At 45.1% G+C, this 22495-nt stretch overlaps 1 protein-coding gene across 2 annotated transcripts in view; it reads right to left on the bottom strand.

The window, feature by feature from the left end:
- DDX47 (DEAD-box helicase 47) overlaps positions 1-22495 on the bottom strand; it is a 582234-nt gene that overhangs the window by 389244 nt on the left and 170495 nt on the right. For both annotated transcript variants that reach the window (XM_073592664.1, XM_073592663.1), the window contains exon 4: positions 5020-5091. In XM_073592664.1, the coding sequence (XP_073448765.1) occupies positions 5020-5091 (72 nt within the window). The remainder of the gene's footprint in view (positions 1-5019; positions 5092-22495) is intronic.

Raw genomic sequence — 22495 nt, 5'->3', positions numbered from 1 at the left:
CTCCTCCCGGAGATAGGCTACGGGAAAATGGCTGCCACCCGGAAACGGTACCGCCTCTGCTCCGGCGCCATCTTGGCACACCCACAGAGCCTCCATGGAGAGGCCTGCATGGCGGCGTGCCGAGGACGCCACCGCGCGGAGAGCGGGCGGCCGGCCGGACCAGCAGCATCGCTTGGGCATGGGAGGGGATGACAGAGTCCTCCTGCAGCCTGGGGGGATGATTGCAGACCCCTCAGTAGGGGCGAAATCTCAGGCTTGAGCAAGGTTGCTCAGTGCTGCTCCTGCTCGCCCTCCCAAGGCCCGTTGGGCTGTATGGGATGCTGGCAGGGGGGTCTCCTGCAACAAGCACAGAGATACAGTGAAAAAATAACAAACATTCTTTGCAGCTCCTGTGGGTCCGGAGGAAACACAAAACAACTGAGGCACGCAGGTAAGACTGTGAAATTTATAATGGTGGACTAATGTGTTTCCTGTTTTAGGGAGGAGGAGCCTAACTCTCGGATGCTGCCCTGGAAGACGATTCGAGAAAAATAATAGCATCAGCGTGCAAATAGTGCAAAAAAATCCACATGCAAAAAGGCAATCAAAAATAGTGTAGTCACACTTGCTTCCACCATGCAAAATTCACCAGAAATATGCCCTAGCACAGGGTTTCTTAAATAATGCAAAGCCTGAAAACATGATTTGTTTGGGCACCTTGAGGACTGCAGTTGAGAAACAGTTTCAGCTCACCTTAATCAAAGGCAACAAGGGTCTGACAGTGCTTTTGGTATATATATATCCTTAGTGGCAGATCACATTCCACTCTCTTCTCCTTTCTTCAGAACATAAAGCCAAGGACAAGATAAGTGGGGCAGTAACTATGATGGTGAGCATTAATAACTCTCCCACTGTACCGTAATAATCCTCCTCCACTCATCCATGCTATAGGGGCCTGCGTGCAAGTTGGAAAGCAATGCAGACTTTCTAGGTGGTGTTTTCTTTGGGCTTAAAGTGTTGCAGGAGAAAGACATTTTTCCCATTAGTCTACTGGACTGCAGTGCTACACCAGGAATCCCCTTTAACCACTTAAGGACCATGTCTCATTTTTAAACGTGATGTTTACAAGTTAAAAATTGTTTTTTTTGCTAGAAAATTACTTAGAACCGCCGAACATTATACATATATTTTCTAACACCCTAGAGAATAAAATAGCGGTCGTTGCAATACTTTTCACACCGTATTTGCGCAGCGGTCTTACAAGCACACTTTTTTTGGAAAAAATACAACAGTAAAGTTAGCCCAACTTTTTTTTGTATTGTGAAATATGTTATGCCAAGTAAATTGATACTAAACATGTCACGCTCCAAAAATTGCGCCCGCTCCTGGAATGGCGACAAACTTTTACCCTTAAAAATCTCCATAGGCAACGTTTAAAAAATTCTACAGGTTGCATGTTTTGAGTTAGAGGAGGTTTAAGACTAGAATTATTGCTCTACCGCTCGTGGCGATACCTCACATGTGTGGTTTGAACACCGTTTTCATATGTGCAGGTGCTACTCACGTATGCGTTCGCATCTGCACGCGAGCTCGGCGGGACGGGGCACGGTTAAAATTTTAATTTTTTTCTTATTTAATTCCACCTTTAAAAAAAAAAAAAGTGTCACTTTTATTCCTATTACAAGGAATGTAAACATCCCTTGTAATAGAAAAAAAATGCATGACAGAAACTCTTAAATATGAGATCTGGGGTCAAAATAACCTCATTTACACTTAAATGCAATTAAAAAAATTATATATATATATATATTATATATATATATATATATATATATATATATATATATATATATATATATATATATATATATATATATATATATATATATATTTTTTTTTTTTTTTTTTTCATTTTTAAAAAAATATTTTAAAAAATGGCCCTTTAAGAGCTATGGGCAGAAGTGACGTTTTGACGTCGCTCCCGCCCCCCCACCGCAGAGCTTAGTAAACACTGATGTCCCTCATAGATGGAAACAGGCCGGTATGCATCTTTGATGTCTCTGGACACCAGAAAATTCACCTAATGAAGAGAAGCCACTACCGAAGGGATGGATTCAATTTTGAACTTCTGCACCCGCTCAAAGCAATTTAAGACCATGTAGGTCCAAAATCAAGTGAACCCCATCCGTTTTTGGGACAGTGAAAAGGGTTGGAGTAAAACTCCCAGAACACTCCAGGCTCTGGCACAGGAACTATCGCTCCAAGGCGCCAAGACAAAGGGCAAAGATTGAAGGGAAAAAGTTTCTCTGAGAAAACAACCCTTCACCCTGAAAACGGGTGGTTACAAACCTTCATACTAAAGAGGACTTGTCCACAAGCTTGGTGGATTGGTGCATCCAGGAGTGCTTGGTCATCACCCACAGGAGCCATGAAGGGCATGGAGCCTTGTTCAAGGAGCTAGGGGAATGGAAAAGCCTCATGTGAGCAGCAAATGGAGGGCCCAGACTACCGAGGCGGTTCAATCTCCTTCCTGGCCTGTGGGGAGGTAGGTACTCCTCTTCCACGAGGCTCTTGATAATGTCATCAAAAGGTAGCATTGAAGAGACGGTCTCCCTGGAAGGGCAGATCCGCCAAGGCCTATTTAAAAGTCTGGTCAGCACACCAGCATTTGAGCCCAAGCCCCCACTGAAGCACTACTGCCGAAACGTAAAAGAATGGATGCAGCACAAATTTCAGGCCCTGGACTAAGTGGTCCACCAGATCCATGTACACCTGATCCACTTGGTACAGTGGGCAAACTTTGCTGCAGGACCTTGGCCCATTCAGTAAGCATCTGAGACACCAGGACCATGGCCAACACAGGCTGCAACATCGACCCCGCAATGGTAAAGATAGAGTGGGCGACCAATTCTGCCCTGTGATCTGCAGCATCCTTAAAAGGAGGGAGACTCCTTCCCCAGTATCACAGCTGCTTTATTTATCAAAATAGGGGGATCCACCACAGCAGGCGAGGTCCACTTCTTCAGAAGGGCCTCCTAAAAGGGGTAACGTACCGCCAAATGCTTCAGAAACTTCCAATCTTTGTAAATAAACTTTCAACGTATGCGGGGTACGGAAAAACCTTGAGGGACATAGCCAGTTTGTGCATACCAAAGGGGACAGTTGCATCATGGGGCACTTCAGCAAAGTCCTCAAATTTAACCACCAATTTTGCACCTTTCTCCTGTGTGATTAGAGACCAAACTTGACCTTGCTGTCTGAGGAAATAGGACAGATCTTCAGAGCCCGCAGAAAACACATAGCCTGCAGCAGCGGAGTCCAACTCTGGTTGCCTCCACCCAGGAAATAAACAGCTCCAGGGCCGCCATCAGCACATCTAAGGGGATAGAGGACCCTGCTAGACTGACCATCGCAGGGAGTACCCACACCTCACACTGTGCCAGGCAGCGAAGGGAGGTGACATCTAATAACCGATCCAGCGAAGCACGAGGGTAAGGCTCCCATGACAGAGCCTCCTCTTCACCAAAGTGAAGCTGGCGGTCGGGGTAACATTGTGACACAGACTCAAGGCCCCTTTCATGTGTGTCCCCACGAGACATTTAACTCACTGAACGCTCCGGTCCAGGATGTCTGCCAATAAATGGAAGATAAATATATATTATAAATTGTTTATTTTCATCAATTTACAAAATGCAAAGTGGGCAAACAAAAATGTAAATCATATCAATATTTGGGGCGACTATCCTTTGGCTTTAAACTAGCAACAATTCTTCTAGGCATACTTGCACACAGTTTTTGAAGGGATTTCGGCAGGTAGGTTGCTCTAAACATCTTTAATTAACCACAGATTTTCTGTGGATGCAGATTGCCTCAAATCCTTCTGTCTCTTCATGTAATCCCAGACAGACTCGATGTTGAGATCAGGGCTCTGTGGGGGCCAAACCATCACTTCTAGGACTCCTTGTTCTTCTGTACGTTGAAGATAGTTCTTAAAGTGGTTGTAAACTCAGACCAAAAAAAAAAAAAACCCTGCAAGACAAAAAAGGCATAATGAGCTAGTATGCATCGCACACTAGCTCATAAAATACTTACCTTAGATCAAAGCTGTTGCATACCGCTGTGACCAGCGACATGTCTCCCGGAGTTATTTCCGGCTCTGCGGGCTCCGGTACTGTGATTGGCTGGAGCCACGATGAAGTCACTCCCGCACATGTGCACATGAGCCGCCGGTCAAAGCGCAGCTACTGAAGAAAGGGCACGAGCAGCCGTTTCTTCAGTGCCCATGTGTCGATGACGTCGGCACATGTGGATACAGTGAATATCTCCTAAACTGTGCAAGTTTAGGAGATATTCACAGTACCTACAGGTAAGCCTTATTATAGGCTTACCTGTAGGTAAAAGTGGTCTAACAGGGTTTACAACCACTTTAACGACATTGGTTGTAGGTTTGGGGTCATTGTCATGCTGCAGAATAAATTCAGTGCCAAACACCTCCCTGATGCTATAGCATGATCAATAGGTACCCTACATGAAGGGACAGAAGGATTTTAAGCAACCTACATCCACAGAAGATCTGTGTTTAGTTTATACATATTATAGTATGCATTGCATACTAGCACATCATGTTAAACTTGTAACAAAGAGATTGCCCGTGCCCCCACCTATAACTGGCCTTCAGAGCAAGGAGCACATGGAAGAGCAAACACATGAAAGACAAAACCAGAGAATATTCCCAGCTCAACTCACCAACCTGTCTGCTTACCAACCAAATTAACCTGTCCAACAGTATGCGTTAAAAACAGGGGTTAAGTTCGCACACCTTTGCAAATGCATGCGTAAGTCGTGCCATTGTGCTATGAGTGTTGTCAGGTATGCTCAAGAAACCAATTTTAATGCTGCGTACATAATCTATATTGTCGTTTTTAACCTTCCTGGAAGCCATATCTCTTCATTTTCAATAAAAACAATCAAAATAAAGCATGCTTATGTGTTTACTTTAATGAGCAGAAAGTCAAATATTAAAATTTCCAATGCCTTTACCTATAATTATGTGAGGCTTTTTTGCAAGGGTCAGGGCTTGCGACATCATATCAATTCCACCTACAATAGCCGCTAAAATGACAAAAAAAAAAAAAAATTAGTCATGCAGTTAAACCAATTTTGACCTGTAAATTATGTATCTTGGAGAACAGTGCAGGACACAGACTGGATATTCATAAATCATGGGCTATAGGCAACTTCCTTCAGGTGATTGGACACAGGCAAAAGAATTTATAACAATATTTGTTTGCCCATGGGACACATCAATAGAACGTGCTACTGATTTGATTGCATGAAAACATAATTTAAAACATTTCAATGGAAATATACCGTAAATACTTAAGTATAAGTGGAATTTTTCAGCCCTTTATTTGGGCTGATAGTGCCCCCCTCGACTTATAATTATAACTTACAATATTATTGGCACTGCGCTACTTTAACTGGTAATTGCTTGGTCATGCAACGATGTACCCAAACAAAAACTAGAGTTAGACTTACCGGTAACTCTGTTTCTAGGAGTCGTCCAGGACAGCACTAGAGAGACAGGCTCCCCCTTCAGAGGCAGGAAACACATATTCAGATCTTTAAAGGGCGGCTTCCGTCCCTCTTCCTCTTCTTTAACCGAGAACTTCCCCGGAACGGCATCTGAAACAAAAAAAAACACTTGTCCAAAGTTATAACAGCATGTAGGGAATCCCTGCTGTCCTGGATGACTCCTAGAAACAGAGTTACCGGTAAGTCTAACTCTAGTTTTCTCTAGTCTGTCCAGGACAACACTAGAGAGGATCAAGAGAGAACATACCAGATTTAGGGAGGGGGGACTACCACTTAGAGGACTTTTCTCCCAAAGGAGCTTGGTCTTGCGCTGAGATAAGGTCCAATCTACTGTGTAATGCTTCATGAAAGTCCAGTAGTTTGACCATGTTGCTGCTCGACAGATTTGTTTGTGTTGCTCCAGCTCCCTCCGTCCAAGAAGCCGATAGTGCCCATGTGGAGTGAGCCATGGGGGAAAATGAACATTCCTTTTTTTTATTTTGTAAGCTTCCACAATAGCTTGTTTAATCCACCTTGCGATTGTGCCGTTTGAAGCTTGGAAACCCAATTTTTTTCCCGAATGCAAAATAAATATAGCATTGGATCTTCTAATGCTTTTCGATAGTTCCAGATACCGTAAGACACAGGTTCTCACAACCAGTTGATGCAATTCTATTTCCTTTGGATTGGTTGGGGACCCACAGAACGAAGGCATAACAATTTCCCGAGTCCTGTGGAATTTTGACACTACTGTAAGGCAAAAAACCTGGGTCTGTGCGTAGTACCAGCCTGTTCTAAAAAATCTGCTGGAAAGGCTTCTTAATGGAAAGTGCCTGCAGCTCGCTAATGCGTCTAGCTGTGGATTTGGCCACTAAAAAGACAGTTTTGAGCTTGACCCATTTTAATTACAGCTCTTCCTTTTGTGACCATTTTATCCAACCTTGCAATACTGGTCGACAGGTCCCATTTTGGCAGAATCTTGAATAGAACAGGTCTAATTCTGGCTAACCCCCTTAAAGAACACGCTAACTAAGCGGGTCTAATGGCAAAAATGTCAAGGCGGTGGGGATACCCACAGACACCTTCTTGGTATTTAACCATGAACAAAAAACTTTCCAAAATTTAACATAAATTGCTTGGGTTACTTTCTTTCTACTTACTAGAAAGAATTGTGTTTATCACCCTGTCCGAGAGCCCCTTAGACTTCAGGAGGCTTTCTTCAGACACCAAGCTGACAATTTTGGAGTCTGTATTTTTGGTAACAGAACTGGGCCCTGGGACAGCAGATCCTTCGGCTAGTGGTTCTGTATTGGCAGAAGAGGCTGTGGTTTTCCAGCGTGGAAAACCACAGCCTCTTCGGCCAATACGGTATCACTGGTACGCACTTGAACAAATTTCCTCAAGACCAGAGGAATACATTTGAACGGGGGGGGGGGGGGGGGGGGAGTAACATATGGGAAAGGCCCACCTCTGGGCCAAGGTGTCTATCACCTTGGCCCCTACTCCTCATTCTAGCGAGAAGTACACCGGAACCTTGGCATTTGATTTATTGGCGAACAAATCCACCTCTGGGAGTCCCCATTTTTCTACAGCTAGACGGTCTCCCTGTTTAGTAACCAGACTCGTACACTTGGTGTCGGCTCAGAAAGTCTGCCAGATGGTTGTCCACTCCTTTTAGATGGACTGCGGATATTGGACTTCAGGTTTCTCTCTGCCCAAAACAAGATGGCACTCATTAGTGATTAAGGACGGACATCTTGTTACCCTTTGCTTGTTTAAATAAGAAACTGCTACCACACTGTCCGAGAGGACTTGTATGTGGTGACTTTACAGCTCTCTAGAAAATGCCCTTAGCGCTTCCCAAATTGCCTGTAACTCCCTCCAGTTGGCTGATCTTTGGGACTGCACCTTCTCCCAGCGCCCTTGGGCTACTCTTGACCCCCCAGCCCCAAGCAATGGCATCCGTAGTAATATGGACGGGCACTGGAAGAGACCATAATAGACCCTGCACAAGGTTATCTTCGTCCCTCCACCACCACAGAGACCTCTTGGTCTTTGAAGATAGGCGGAAGGTTGTGTCCAGTGATTCCTGCGCTCCTTCCCTGCTGTACAGGATACCCACTTCAGCCCCGGAAGAATTTACCCCCTTCCTGACCAGAGCAATTTTTGCGATTCAGCACTGCGTCGCTTTGACAATTGCGCGATCGTGCGACGTGGCTCCCAAACAAAATTGACATCCATTTTTTTCTCCCACAAAGAGCTTTCTTTTGGTGGTATTTGATCACCTCGGCGATTTTTACTTTTTGCTATAATAAATATCCCCCAAAAATATATAAAAACTATTTTTTCCTCAGTTTAGGCCGATACGTATTCTTCTACATATTTTTGGTAAAAAAAAAAAAAAAAAAAAAAACGCAATAAGTTTATTGATCGGTTTGCGCAAAAGTTATAGAGTTCACAAAATAGGGGATAGTTTTATGGCATTTTTATTAATTTTTTTTTTTTTTAAATGGCGGCGATCAGCGATTTTTATTGTGACTGCAACATTATGGCGGACACATCGGACATTTGACACATTTTTGGGACCATTGTCATTTATACAGCAATCAGTGCTATAAAAATGCACCGATTCCTGTGTAAATGACACTGGCAGTGAAGGGGTTAACCACTAGGTGGCAGTGTAGGGGTTAAGTGTATTCTAGGGGCGTGTTTCTAACTGTGGGAGGGGGGGTGGCTACATGTTACATGTCACTGATCTCTGCTCCGATGACAGGGAGCAGAGATCGAGTGACACTCACTAGGCTGTTTACATCAGCATCTCCCCGCGACCCGACTCACAGAGCTTGGCGCGGGCACACGCCCGCTGGCCACCTCTTAAAGGGCAACGTATGTGGTTTCGCCTGTACGAGCCCTTCTGCCGCAGTATATCTGCGTGAGGCAGTCGGCAAGCGGATAAAGACCCGACATAGCTGAGCGGAGGGAAAACTGCCAGATTGTTTTGAAAAAAGGCGGCAGTCGCCTTCACCTTTTTTACCTTCTCCTCTGATAGATCTTCTGTGTCACAGAGTTCACCAATAACCCCAAGTACTGGAAAGCCTCGTACACGATTTGATTTTCCGCAAAGCGTCAGAAAGGCGTTGGCCAGGAATTTGTGTTGCATACAAACGGCACACAATTGTTGGCCAACAAACACGAACGTAGTGAAGTACTAAGTGGTTTTTCATCTCTTTAGCGCCACCCTTTGGGCACCTTCTGCTAATGTTGTATTTGGTGAGCATTGATTCCGAGCACGCGTGTCTGTACTTTGGACTTTTGTCCAATGGACTTGTGTACACACGCTCAAAAAATCCAACACACCATTGTCCGCGGATAATTTCTAAACCTACCATCCAACATTTGTCCACGGAAAGTTGGCCAACAATTGTCCGATGGAGCGTACAAACAGGTCAGATTTTCCGCCAACAGCCTGTCATCACACAATTCTCGTCGGAAAATCCAATCGTGTGTATGAGGCTTTAGACCCGTGTCAGGGTTAGGTTCAACTTCTCCCTTTTTATCAACCACACCAGTTTCTTTAGAAAGGAAATGGCCACCCGCAGATTTCCTTGTAATTGGAGCACGGAGGGTGCAAAAAAATAAAAGGTCGTCCAAGTATGGGATGACCGGTACCCCTTTCAGTCACAGGGGAGCCAGTGCCTCCGCCAGGATTTTCATAAAAATCCTGGGGGATGAGGATAGGCCGAATGGTAGGGCCCTGAATTGAAAATGTCGGACCTGCCTTCCCCACTTGATTGCCACCCTCAAAAATTTGAGATTCCTCGGGGATCGGGACGTGTAGACAGGTGTCCCTCAGATCGAAGGAGGCCATGAAGCAATCTGGGGGAAGAATTTACTTTACCGAAAAGATTGTTTCCATCCGAAATTTTTTGTAGGTCACCCATTTGTTTAGTGACTTGAAATTCAATATTAGGCGGAATTTGCCCAGCGGTTTCTTTACTACAAAAATGTGAGTAGAAACAGTGGTTTACTTCTTGCTGTGGCACTGAAACAAGAACCTGCTGGTCTATCAAGTAGCCAATTTGTGACAAGGCTGTAGTCTGAGGATCCCTGGAAGGCGTGGTTACGAACGTCCTTGGGGGCAGAGTGCCCTTGAACTGGATTCGATAGCCTTCCCCGATTATCCTCAGTATAAATGTGTTTGGGGTAGTCTTTTGCCACTGTGGGAGGAACTGCCCCAATCTCCCTCCCACGGAAACCAAATCACTGGGATTTGGTGTTTTTTTTTTTTTTTTTAGAAGAGAACCTTTAGGTTTTCCCCTTCCCCTCTGTTTTTAGGGCTTGATCCCTTAGAGGTCAATCCCTGCGACGGCCCTAGTCTTTGGGGACAAAAAAAAGTTTCCTAGGGGCTTACTTTTGATTGGGAAAGTCTTTTTCTTGTCTGCAGTACGGTCTAGAACTTTTTCTGGATCCTGCCCAAACAAGAGGTCTCCTTCAATTGGGATGCCACACAGCCTAACCTTTGAGGCCGGTCCTCCGACCAGGATTTTACCCATAAAGCTCTGCGAAGGAATTGATAAGGGCAACAGTCTTCGCCGATAGCTTGACTGACTCAGCAGAGGAGTCTGCTATATAGCCTGCTGCATTGTGCAGCATGGGAAGGGAATCCAAAATTTCCTTCCTGGGGAGGTCACACTTTCCAAATGGCCTTGTAATTGGTCCAGCCAGACCTCCAAATTAAGAGCCACTATTGTTGTAGCCATTGCTGGTTTTGGATTTGTCATGGCTACTTCCCATGACCTTTTCAGTAGTACCTCCATCCCCTAATCCATGGGTTCCCTAAGGACACCCATGTCCTCAAAGGCGAGGTCTGTTGATTTGGCGCACTGGGAAAGGGCTGCGTCCACTTTGGGCATTTTGTTCCAAACACAGGCGGAATCCTCACTGAAAGGGAATCTCCTCTTCAGACTTTTGGGGGAAAAAAATTTTTTTTTTCTCCGGTTCCACCCACACTTTTTTTAATAGAGTCCACCAGTGCACTGTGTACTGGAAATACCCTGTTTTGGTCTTCTTTGAGGGCCTGATACATCTGGTCATGTAGGGACAAGGAGGCCTGCTCTTCTTTGATCTCTAGCGTCTCGTAGCTCACCCCAATAAGGCATCCACCTCCAGGAGTGAGAGCCTGTATCTGGGTGAACTTGTCCCTTGGCTCGGAATATCTTTGGATGATGCAGTCTCACTTGGCTCATCCAAAGAATCCGATTCCTCTCCCCATGATTCGTCACCCACCTCTGGGGCAGAAGGGGGGGGGGGATAGCAGCTGGTTGTTTTGGGGTTTCATGGTTTGCCAGCATCAACTTAATGGCCTTCATTACCTTCTGAACACCAGAAATCAATTCTTTGCAAGCCCCGTTGCCTCCTTGTAAACCAATTTATCAATGCAGTGCTTACTAAGGGGCTTGTTCCACCCTTCCTTGAATTTGTTCGTACATGACGGACACCTCTTCTTCCACCCTGACCTCTCCGGTTCTTTGGGCTGGGCCTGAGACAAGAGAAGAAGAGAAGGGTGGCATAGGAAGGGAGAAAAAGACAAGCTGCCGTCAGAAAAAAAAACCTTAGCCAATCAGTGAGTGTACCTTCACCAAACAACTATGTGCACCCCACCAGCTGCTGACAGGATTCACATGACTCTTTAGCCCAGATCGAGTCTAAAAAAAAAGAGTGCCGTAGGTGAAAGGCACCCCAGTGTCTGACTACCTGCACTGGGTCAGCCCCACTGCCACCTGGTTCAGCTGGATCCATGCTGTCTTTTTCTTGTTGGAGCATTGCGCTGTGAAAACGAATAGCTGGCATCCTATCTTTTGGCAGGCGTTTTTAAAAGAAGCACCATGGCTCCGGCGAGCCGCGTGACACGGAACCGGAGGTGGTGCGCCAGAAGTCCCCGCCCTCCTGCATTTCACAGACCTGAACTCTAGGCCTACGCCCGCCCCCTGCCAGAATATAGTATCCTGCCAGCCATGCGGGAAACGTCAACCCTCCCCGGGCTATCGTGGAGTAGGACGCTAGTACCAGCTCACCTGCAGCCTGACCGGGGGATCCAGATGCCTGCCACCTTTGCCCAGGTATTTGCAGACCTCCTTCCCTTCTACCATAGGTAGCACCCAGACTCAGGGAAAGGAGAGCTCCATCCAGCCGCCTCCTCTGGTAGAGGAAACACAAAGACTGAGGAAAAGGGACAGAAGCCGCCCTTTAAAGATCTGAATATGCATTTCCTGCCTCTGGAGGTGGAGCCTCTCTCTAGTGCTGTCCTGGACAGACAACTAGAGAAATTTATGGGGTTTTTTTCACACAAATAAAGCTCTCTAGCGTATATTTATTGCTTTGCACAAACATAGCATCTGTAAACTATGGTATACAGAATCTTACAAGAGCGAGTAGACCACTCACAATTTTGTAAATATTTTATTATATCTTTACATGTGGCAACACTGAAGAAATGACACTTTGCTATGTAAAGTAGTGAGTGTACAGCTTGTATAACAGTGTAAACTTGCTGTCCCCTCAAAACAACACAGCCATTGTCCAAACCACATGCAACAAAAGTGATTACACTACTAAGTGAAAATATCCAAATTTGACCAAAAGTTCAATATTGTGTGGCAACCATTATTTTCCAGCACTGCCTTAACCTTCTTGGGCATGGAGTTCACCAGAGCTTCACAGGATGCCACTAGAGTCCTCTTCCACTCATCCATGATGACATCATGTCTTTGTACTCCTCGCCTGGTTACTGCCACACACGCTTGAGACCATCTGAACCAAATAAGTTGATCTTGGCCTCATCAGACCACAGAACATGGTTCCAGTAATCCATGTCCTTAGTCTGCTTGTCTTCAGCAAACTGTTTGCGGGCCTTCTTGTGCATCATCTTTAGAAGAGGCTTCCTTCTGGGACAACAGCCATGCAGACCAATTTAATGCAGTGTGTGGCGTATGGTCTGAGCACTGACAGGCTGACCCTCCACCCCTTCAACCTCTGCAGCAAAGCTGGCAGCACTCATACGTCTATATCCCCAAATACAACCTCTGGATATCAAGCTGAGCATGTGTACTCCACTTCTTTGGTCAACCATGGCTAGGCCTGTTCTGAGTGGAACCTGTCCTGTTAATCCGCTGTATGGTTTTGGCCACCGTGCTGCAGCTCAGTTTCAGGGTCTTGGCAATCTTCTTATAGCCTAGGCCAGCTTTATGTAGAGCAACAATATTTTTTTCAGATCCTCAGAGTTCTTTGCCATGAGGTGACATGTTGAACTTCCAGTGACCAGTATGAGAGTATCTTAACCACAGATGCTCCCCATTCACACCTGAGACCTTGTAAATTAACGAGTCACATGACACCGGGGAAGGAAAATGGCTAATTGGGCCCAATTTTCACTTAGGGTGTACTCACTTTTGTTGCCAGCAGTTTAGACATTAATGGCTGTGTAGAATAAAAGATGAAAAGCAAATATATAACTGTATGTAAGCATATATATATATATATATATATATATATATATTCCACAGTAGCACTCTTAAATGTACAAAAAAAAAAAAAAAAGTCTTTTATAGTGAAATATATTTTTAATATATATATATATATATATATATATATATATATATATATATATATATATATATATATATATATATTTTACGGTGAAAGTGTCATTTAATATATAAACTATATATTACATCTATTATATGTCTTGTAAATCCACACCAAAAAAAGACCATCCTTATCAAAAAGTGCAAAAGCAATAGGTGTATATGGGAGATCAACTCCAGTTAGTTAACAAGCTCACCAAATGAACAACTGCTGTAAAACGCCACACTCCATTCACATGCTCTGTGTTGCAATCTCACCACTACTTCATTCGCACAAATGAAGTAGTGGCGAGATCGCAACACAGAGCCGCTCGGCAAGTTTGGTACCATGTTACAAAAGGGCTGGTTTTAACTATATTTGTATGTGCAATATGTATTTTAAATGAATCAATAACAGGCGTGGCTTGAGCATGACCAAGTGAGGCAGCATAGCAGCATAGCACCACAGCTCCTCACAGAACGCAGCTTCAAAAAAAGTGTCCACTGGGGCTTACACAGCCACTTTTGGGCACACAGAGGGATGTCTCAAAGGCCGCAGGGCATACTCGCAGCCATGCAACACAGTGAAGGCTATCCAGGGCCATCCATAAACGCCTTCTTCACCGATGGAGGACAGCCAGCCACATAGTGGGGTTTCCAAGATGGCGTCCAGCCGCAGCAGAGGTAAAGATGCTCCTCCCATAGCCCACTCCTCTCTGCAGTTGGCTGTCTCACCTATCACATTGCCGAGGATGGTGAGTGATACGGCCTCTCCAGAGTCCCCTGCCTCCTCCACCTCCCAAGACCTGTGCTCAGAGGTTTCAGAGCTGCATGGGGACAGGGATCTGAGGCAAAATATATGGTCTCTCCCTACCAGGGAGGACCTGGAGCAATTTGCCTGTGGGGTATAGAGAAGGCCCTGACACGGGAAACTGAGCAACTTAAGACAGATACCACTCAGCTGGGTAATAGACTAGAGACAATGGAACAAAGATTTGAGGATTCCCTTCCCACTATTACCCAGCTCAGAGACAAGCGTATGACACAGGATCAACAGATTGAGGCCCTGTTGTGCCAGCTAAACGACTATGAAAACCGTAGTCGCCGTTCTAATGTCCGCATTCATGGGCTGCCCGAGGCAACTGCTGCCAAGGACATTAGCCCTACACTACAAGATATATTCAGGGAGATCCTGGATTTGTCGCCCACCGAACCTACTGAAATTGAGAGAGCGCACAGGGCCCTCAGACCAGCGTCGCAGGATGTTGCAAATCCCAGAGCCATAATTTGTAAACTATACAAAGTTTACGGTCAAAGAACAAAATCATGCAACGCATGCATAAGCGCCCTTATTTTGATTTTGATGGGGCTCGCCTGTTTTACCAGGATTTGTCTCACTGCACACTGATGCAACGCAGAGCTCTTCATCCTCTCCTGGACATTATGAGGGCGGCGGGCGCAACTTATTGCTGGGGATTCCAATTTCAACTCCAAGATACGAAACACAGAAAGTCTGCAATGTAAGCACTAAGGATGACCTCCCCCACTTGCTCTCTCATCTCGGATTGGAGCCTGTGGATTTCCCGGATTGGCGTCACTCCATGGATGTACCTCCCGCAGTGGCAGCACAACCCTGGCTCCAGGCATGACCTAAAAGACGCTCCAGAGGCCATAAACATACTTCACAAGGTACCTCACAGGCTGCTGCCCATTGAGAGGTCTCAGGATTCTAGGCTGAAGAAATGTGCTCCCCTTGAATTTCCAAGTGTCCTTAAAGCCATAAGAGACCCCTTGTCACCCTTCTCCACCTGGACGCCTCTGATTAGCCATGGCTACGGTTAAGGTAGTGTCATACAATGTTCATGGTCTCTGTTCTCCAAATAAGCGTAATAGGTTATGGCTCGAACTGAGGCGACTTAAGGTGCTGGTGCCATTTCTGCAGGAGACACACTTTACAGATGGTTTGACTCCCAAATTGCTTACCCACATTTTTCCACAGTGGTACCTTAGCAATTCCCCAAAACCAAAATCCTGCAGCACAGCTATCGTTACCCATAAGAACTGTCCATTACAACCCATAGACCACTACACAGACTCTCAATGGCGTTATGTAATTTTGAACGGAACCATCATGGGACAGTTATACACATTTGTGACACTATACGCCCAAAACTCACAACAGCTGACATTTATAGACTCAGTTCTAGATAGATTAGCTAACTTTAGGGGAGGGCAAACTGGTCCTGGGTGGGGATTTTAATGTCAGTCCAGACACTTCCTTGGACACCTCAGTGAACCGCTCAACGCATTCTTATGCTTTCCTGAGGCACTTTCACAGTTCCCTTCAGAGCCACACATTGATAGACTGTGGGAGGGCCCAGCATGCCTCAGAAGGACTATAGTTACTATTCAAAGATCCACGGGGTATAAACACAAATCGACCTACTGCGGACAGATCAAGACTACCCTGGAACTGCTGGTGGATTCCACTATAGAACAGATAACCATGTCCGATATGCCCCAGTGACCCTCATGCTTTCATTGCCTCACCAGTTGGCCAAGGCCTGGCATTAGAAGCCAAATGAGAACCTGCTAGATGATCTCAGGGTAGTGACGGGGATAGGGGAGACTTTAACCCACTACTTAACCAAAACACTAACGGGGAGGTCACCGACGGGATATTGTGGGAGGGCCACAAGGTGAGGCTCCTTCATTGCTTGGGGCTCCGATCTGAAGGAGAGGCAGGCGAATTTCCAGCAGGTCCTTGGGGCCCTGCAACAAGCTGAACTGGGTCATAAGCATAAGAACTGGGTCATAAGCTCCGACGCTTGACAAAATTATGCACACTCTTCTCTAAACTCCTAGATCATCGAATTAGCCAGCGGTTGCGTTGTGGCACACAAGTACTACGAGTATGGTAACAAATGTAGTAGGATGTTGGCTCAGGCACTCAGGAAAAACCTCATGTTGTCACATGTCAAAGAGCTACACTCTTCCTCTGGTGAACGGGTACAACACACCTCAAGAATCGTAATAATGTTTCATGACTATTATGCAGCCCTATATGATCTAGACTCGAACACCTCCCCAACAGAAACCGCACATAAGCAAGCACGCATTGAGGCCTATCTTTCCTCCTCGGGCTTTACTAACTTGTCCTCTGTGCAGAAGCCCGATTTGGAGCTTCCTATATCTCCCTCCGAGTTGCTGGCTACAGTGCACTCTCTCCCTAACAGAAAAGGCCCTGGTCCTGATAGATACACGAAGGCTTGCTACTTAAAGTTTTTTTTACACAACTGCAGGCCCCTACGTGTACTTCTTTTTTTAACTCTTGCTACTAATGAGCACTTTCCGCTGCGGGCCTCGCTAGCTTACATCTGTTCTAACAAAGGAGGGGGAAGGATCATAGCCTCTTGCAGAGTTACTGTCCGATTTCTTTACTGAACACAGACCTGAAGCTATTTGCCAAGATCCTGGCCAATCGTCTTAAACACTTACTTCCTGAGATAGTCCACCCTGACCAGACAGGGTTTATAATAGGCCGGGAAGCAAGAGACAACTCCATCAGAGCTCTCCAGCTCATTCATTGGGCCCATACACACAATCATCTGCCTATTTAATTCTTTCAACTGAGAAGGTATTTGATCGTGTGGACTGGGATTCCTTAGGACTGTGCTGGTGAGGCTGGGCTTAGGCCCGCATATTTTGTGATGGAATGCGGCACTTTAGACGTCTCCCACGGCACAGGTTAAGGTGAATGGAGGTTTATTCTCAGTGTTCCCTATTGGGAATGGCACTGGCCGGGTCCTGGAGCCCTTGTTGCAGAGAATAAGATCAAATCTGAATATCAGAGGGGTCCCCGTAGGCCACACGGAACATAAGCTTTTCAACTTATGCGGACAAAGTCTTTTTCCACATTGTGAACCACACTGTCTCACTGCCTAACCTACTGGAGGAATTTTCAGCCTATAGCCAAGTCTCCAATTTCCAGAATAATTACACCAAATCAGAAATTCTGCCCATTACTGTCCCTTCAGCGATTAACTAATTTTCTCCAAGTCCCTAGAGAGCCACCACACAGATGTCTGTCATGTGTTTCAGAAGCTGAGAGAGAACAATCTCTATTGTAAAATCGGAGAAGTGCAAGTCCCATCGTGAACAGGTTAAATTCCTGGGTTATGTCATTTCCACTGCCGTTTTTTTTTTTTCGATGGACCCAGAGAAACATTCAGCAGTCCTACATGGCCTCAACCCGTGAGTATACGTACTCTGCAACATTTTCTTGGCTTTGGCAATTATTATCAAAAGTTTATTCGTAACTTCTCATCTCTGGTCAAGCCCCTGACTGATATGACCAGAAAGGACGGTAACCCACAGAGTTGGTCTCCGGAGTCCATTAAGGCCTTTGAGAGTCTCAAGACTGCCTTTGTTTCTGCTCCTGTGTTAGGACATCCTGATCCTAGGTTACCCTTTATTCTTGAGGTTGATGCTTCCGAGACTCGAGTTGGTGCCCTTCTGTCTCAACATCCTACCTCAGAGCACTACAAGTCCTTGTGGCTACTTTTCAAAGAAATTGTCACCTGCGGAATGCAATTACGAGATTGGGGACAGATTTGTTAGTGATCATTTTAGCCCTTAAAGAATGGAGACATTTCCTTGAAGGTACCACTGTGCCGGTTCTCATTCTTACTGACCATAAGAATCTCACATTCTTGTCTGAGGCTAAACACCTCTCTCCCAGAAAGGCGTGATGGGTTCTTTTATCAAGTTTCAATTACATTGTCTCATTCTTACCCAGTACTAAGAATGTAAGGGCTGACGCTTTGTCGTGACAATTTTCCTCTACTTCCAAGATGGAAAATTTTCCTGCGATTCGTCCCGATCGTATTCTGGCTACAGTTCGCACCAGTCTCACTTCTCCTTTGGGTGACAAAATTCTTGCCGCTCAGATCCATGCTCCCCGAGAAACCTTGTGACCGCTGCTTTGTCCCCAAGAGTTTCCGTACTGCCGACTTACCATTTTCCCAAGGCTGCTGGCCACCCAGGGAAGTATCAACTATTTTGGGCCATTTCCCAACAATTCTGGTAGCCTAGTCTACGTGCTGATGTTGCCGCCTTCGTAGCTGCTTGCTCTTTGTGTGCTCAGAGTAAGACGCGACGCCTTCCAGTGGGCCTCCTACAACCCATACCCAACAGAGAGCGGCCTTGGACCCACCTGTCTATGGATTTCATTGTGGAGTTACCAACCGCCAGGGCAACACAGTTATCCTTATGGTGGTTGACCGCTTCTTGAAATTATGTCCCATTGTATTCCACTTAAAAGGTTGCCCACATCTAAAGAATTGGCTTCCATTTTTGCACGGGAGATCCTTTGTTTACATGGGCTACCCAAGGTGATCGTCTGACAGGGGTAGTCCATTTGTGTCTCGGTTCTGGCGAGCCTTTTGTGCACAGTTGGGAATTCAGCTTTCTTTCTCCTCTGTGTATAGCCCACAATCTAATGGGGCCGCAGAACGAGCCAACCAGTCCTTGGAGCAGTTTCTACGTTGCTATATTTCTGACCATCATAACAACTGGCCAGACCTCATACCTTGGATGGAGTTTGCTCACAATAGTGCCATGAATTCTGCTTCCCGATTGTCCCCGTTTATGGCAAACTATGGTTTCCAACCATCGATGTTGCCTCACTCATTTGCTCCTCAGAGCATTCCTACGTTAGGAGAGCATCTCCGTGGTCTTCGTTCCACTTGGGCAGAAGTCCAGGAGTCCCTGCAATATGCCAATGATGGGTACAGACTTCATGTTGACCGCAGACGCATGTCTATGTCTTCCTACCAGGTTGGGGACAGGGTCTGGCTGTCATCTCGCAACCTCTGACTCAGTGTTCCCTCACTGAAGTTGGCACCTTGGTTTATTGGATCTTTCCGTATTCTCCACAGGATTAACCCAGTGGCTTACGCTTTAGACCTTCTTTCAAATATGCGCATCTCAAACGTATTTCATAACTCCTTATTAAAACTGCATCTGGTCTGCAACCGCTTCACCACCTCGGTGCCATGTCCTCATCCAAAATAGGTTGAGAACCATGAAGAGTATGAAGTACAGTCCATTGTTAACTCCCATAGGTTTCATGGACGCATACATTAACTGGTGCATTGGAAAGGGTACGATCCGGAAGAAAACTCTTGGGTCTCATTATCAGACGTACATGCCCCTGTACTCCTCCATGCTTTCCATAGAAGTTTTCCCCTCAAACCTGGTGGTCCTCCAGGGGGATGTTGAGGAGGGGGTACTAGCAGGACTGAGCTCAGCCCTTACTTCTCAGAGCAGGCCGCTCAGCTGTCAGTTAATTGCCAGCTCCAATCTTTTCCACAGTGACTCACCTGATGTTATCCTGTTAGTCAGTCCTGCTGATTACTTAAGCTGTTCAGTTCAGACCCTCTCTGCTTGTGTACCTGTTGAAAACTCGCTTGGCTGACATCCCTTCTGGTTCCTGAGCCTGCTTGCTGTTCCACTATGCTGATTCTCTGGTTTCCCGATTTCCTGTCCTGAAGTACGCTGATATCTGGCTCCCTAACGTCCTGGCTTGTCTGACTATCCGTTCTGGTTACCGAACTCTGGCTATGATTTTACTTTGTTGCTCTGTTTAACATTATTATTAAACAAGTATGATTTTAACTGCACTAATGTCTTAGTCGGATTCATGGTTTCTGACAGTACGTGAGTGCAGGCCGGGGGGTTTAGGATACAGCTAAAGAGCAAAACCTAAGACTCTCCAGCAATTGTTCAAATAGATAAACATTATGCATAGCATCAATCTGTTGAAAAAAACCTCATAGAAAGCCCAAATATTGGCTCCCGCCAAAGAGTGAGAAATTCACCCCTTGGGCGACAGTACAACACCCGCAGATTCACCCAGTCGAAGAAAGCGCTGACGCATCTGAGAACGCACTAAGAACTCCCCATGCCCGGACATAACTTGGGCCACATTCATAGATGAATTGGGCCGCATGCAGCCCATGGGCAACAGGTTGGACACCCCTGCTCTAAATACAGTTTCATTAGATATTTGAACTTGAAATCCCTGCTCTTTGAAAATACTAGATTTGGTCACTAACTGCTTTTGCTATAACTCAGAAATATCTAAAAAAAAATATAATATAATATAATATAATATAATATAATATAATATAATATAATATAATATAATATAATATAATATAATATAATATAATATAATATAATATAATATAATATAATATAATATAATATAATATAATATAATATAATATAATATAATATAATATAATATAATATAATATATATATATATATATATTTGCAGTGCTGTCCTTTAAATAAAATATACCAAAAGTTCAAATCATACCTGTAAAGTGCACAAATAACAGTTTTGCAAAATATAAAAATATAAGTAGGTAAGCAAAATAGAGTCCCAAACTCTAGATTTCAAACAAAATGAATGTGTTAGCACACCATGTGAATTGCAATTCAAACAAAATGAATGTGTTAGCACACCATGTGAATTACAATCCAAGGAAAATCTTCCACCGCCACAAATAATTAGACCCCCTTATCACATGGAGGTCTACTGCTCTTTTCCCACATACTCTACATGGGTATCAGGGTAGCCAGCTTATGACCGATCTCCCTCAAAACCTCTCCTCAGACCAATTTGCTCCATATACCAAATGAGAGAGTTAAGAAAAGCAAACGCCACATAAAATAACTCAATCCACCAGTTCCACGCAAGCCAGGGGAACTTGCTCCCCACCAAGGCCATGGGGAAGGAGTTTGGCCCACTTCGTAAAGGTCTGAGACACCTGAGCAGTGGCCACAAATGGCCGAAGGGCTGAGCTGGCAAATAGTAAACATTGTGCGTCCAATTCCGCCTTCCTGTCTGCCAGGTCCTTAAAGCGGTTTTAACCTCCCTGGCGGTATGATTATTTCGGATTTTAGGTGCTGAAAGCGGTACAATTATTTTGCATGGAAATTTGGCGTTTTATATTGTAGGTCTGTAATTCTTAACAATAACACACTTAAATCTGTCCAAACAAGAGTCTAGTAGATATCCCGGGTATGATAAAGTTTGAAACACAAAAACATAAATTACAATATAATAAATAAAAATAAATAATTAAAAAAAAAATAAAATAAATGTCCCCACGATTCACTATGGCTCAATTCTGCAAGTGTTCTAATTGACTATCGCTGTTTTCTAGCTGGTATAAAGCCACTTTTGATGTAAAGGGACACTTTTTGGTTGCTATGGACAATCTCCAATTTCCAGGCAGAAAGAACAGTATCTATAATATAAAACTGCATGCAGGGCATAGGACAAAGCACTGGGGACAAAAGGGATGTGAAATAATTTCATACAGTACTGTAATCTGTAAGATTACAGTAAGTGTTATGTTTTTACAATTTTTAGAATTTGCCGCCAGGCTCCGCCCCCGTGCGTCGCGCCGCTCACAGGGAACGGAGCCTGGCACGGAGAGGCTTTGGAGGAGGACGGAGCCCACAGACACAGCGGGGGACATCGCAGGCTCCCGGGGACAAAGTAAGTAAAGCCACACCAGGATCCTGCGATGTAATCCCGAGTGTGGCTCGGGGTTACCGCTAATGGTCCTGAATTTTAACCCCGAGCCACACTCGGGAAAACCGCCAGGGAGGTTAAACTGCGGCTGTGTGGCTTGTGAAAAAATAAACACACACCAGCAAGGCAATGGCATAATGTGCTAGTATGCATTGCATACTAGCACATTATGGAATATTTTCCGTGGAACAAAGCCGTGGTCACAGCTGAGAGAGCCGACATGTTCCCCCCAATCTGTCTTCTAGGTTTGCTCGCTCTGGCTATGCGATTGGCCGGAGCCAAGATAACGTCACTCCCAGGCATGCGCTCCGGAGCCCTCGGTTACAGCACGAAACTCTGAAGGTCTGGCAAGGCATGCCGGACCTTCAGAGTTCATGCGCCAGTGATTTAACTGGCTGTTTGCAGGGTGAATATCTGCTAAATGGTGCACATTTAGGAGATATTCCTTTTACCTACAGGTAAGCCTCTTTATAGGCTTACCTGTAGGTAAAAATTATACAATGGAGTTTACTACCGCTTTAAAGACTACTCCACCGGGATCATAGTGGCCTAATTCAGCTTAGAAATAGGAAAGTCCACAATATGCGCAGTCCACTTCTTCAGAAGCGAGTCTTTATAAGGGATAACGCACGGTAAATCATTTTGGGACCACAAAACAGTTATAGGACATTACCAAACCTTATAAAAAAAATTTGTCAAAGTAAGGA

The sequence above is a fragment of the Aquarana catesbeiana genome, linkage group LG07, assembly GCF_042186555.1.
Source record: "Aquarana catesbeiana isolate 2022-GZ linkage group LG07, ASM4218655v1, whole genome shotgun sequence".
Classification (NCBI taxonomy): Eukaryota; Metazoa; Chordata; class Amphibia; order Anura; family Ranidae; genus Aquarana; species Aquarana catesbeiana.
Note: the sequence above shows the minus strand (reverse complement) of the source record. Positions and strands in the feature narration are given on the sequence as shown.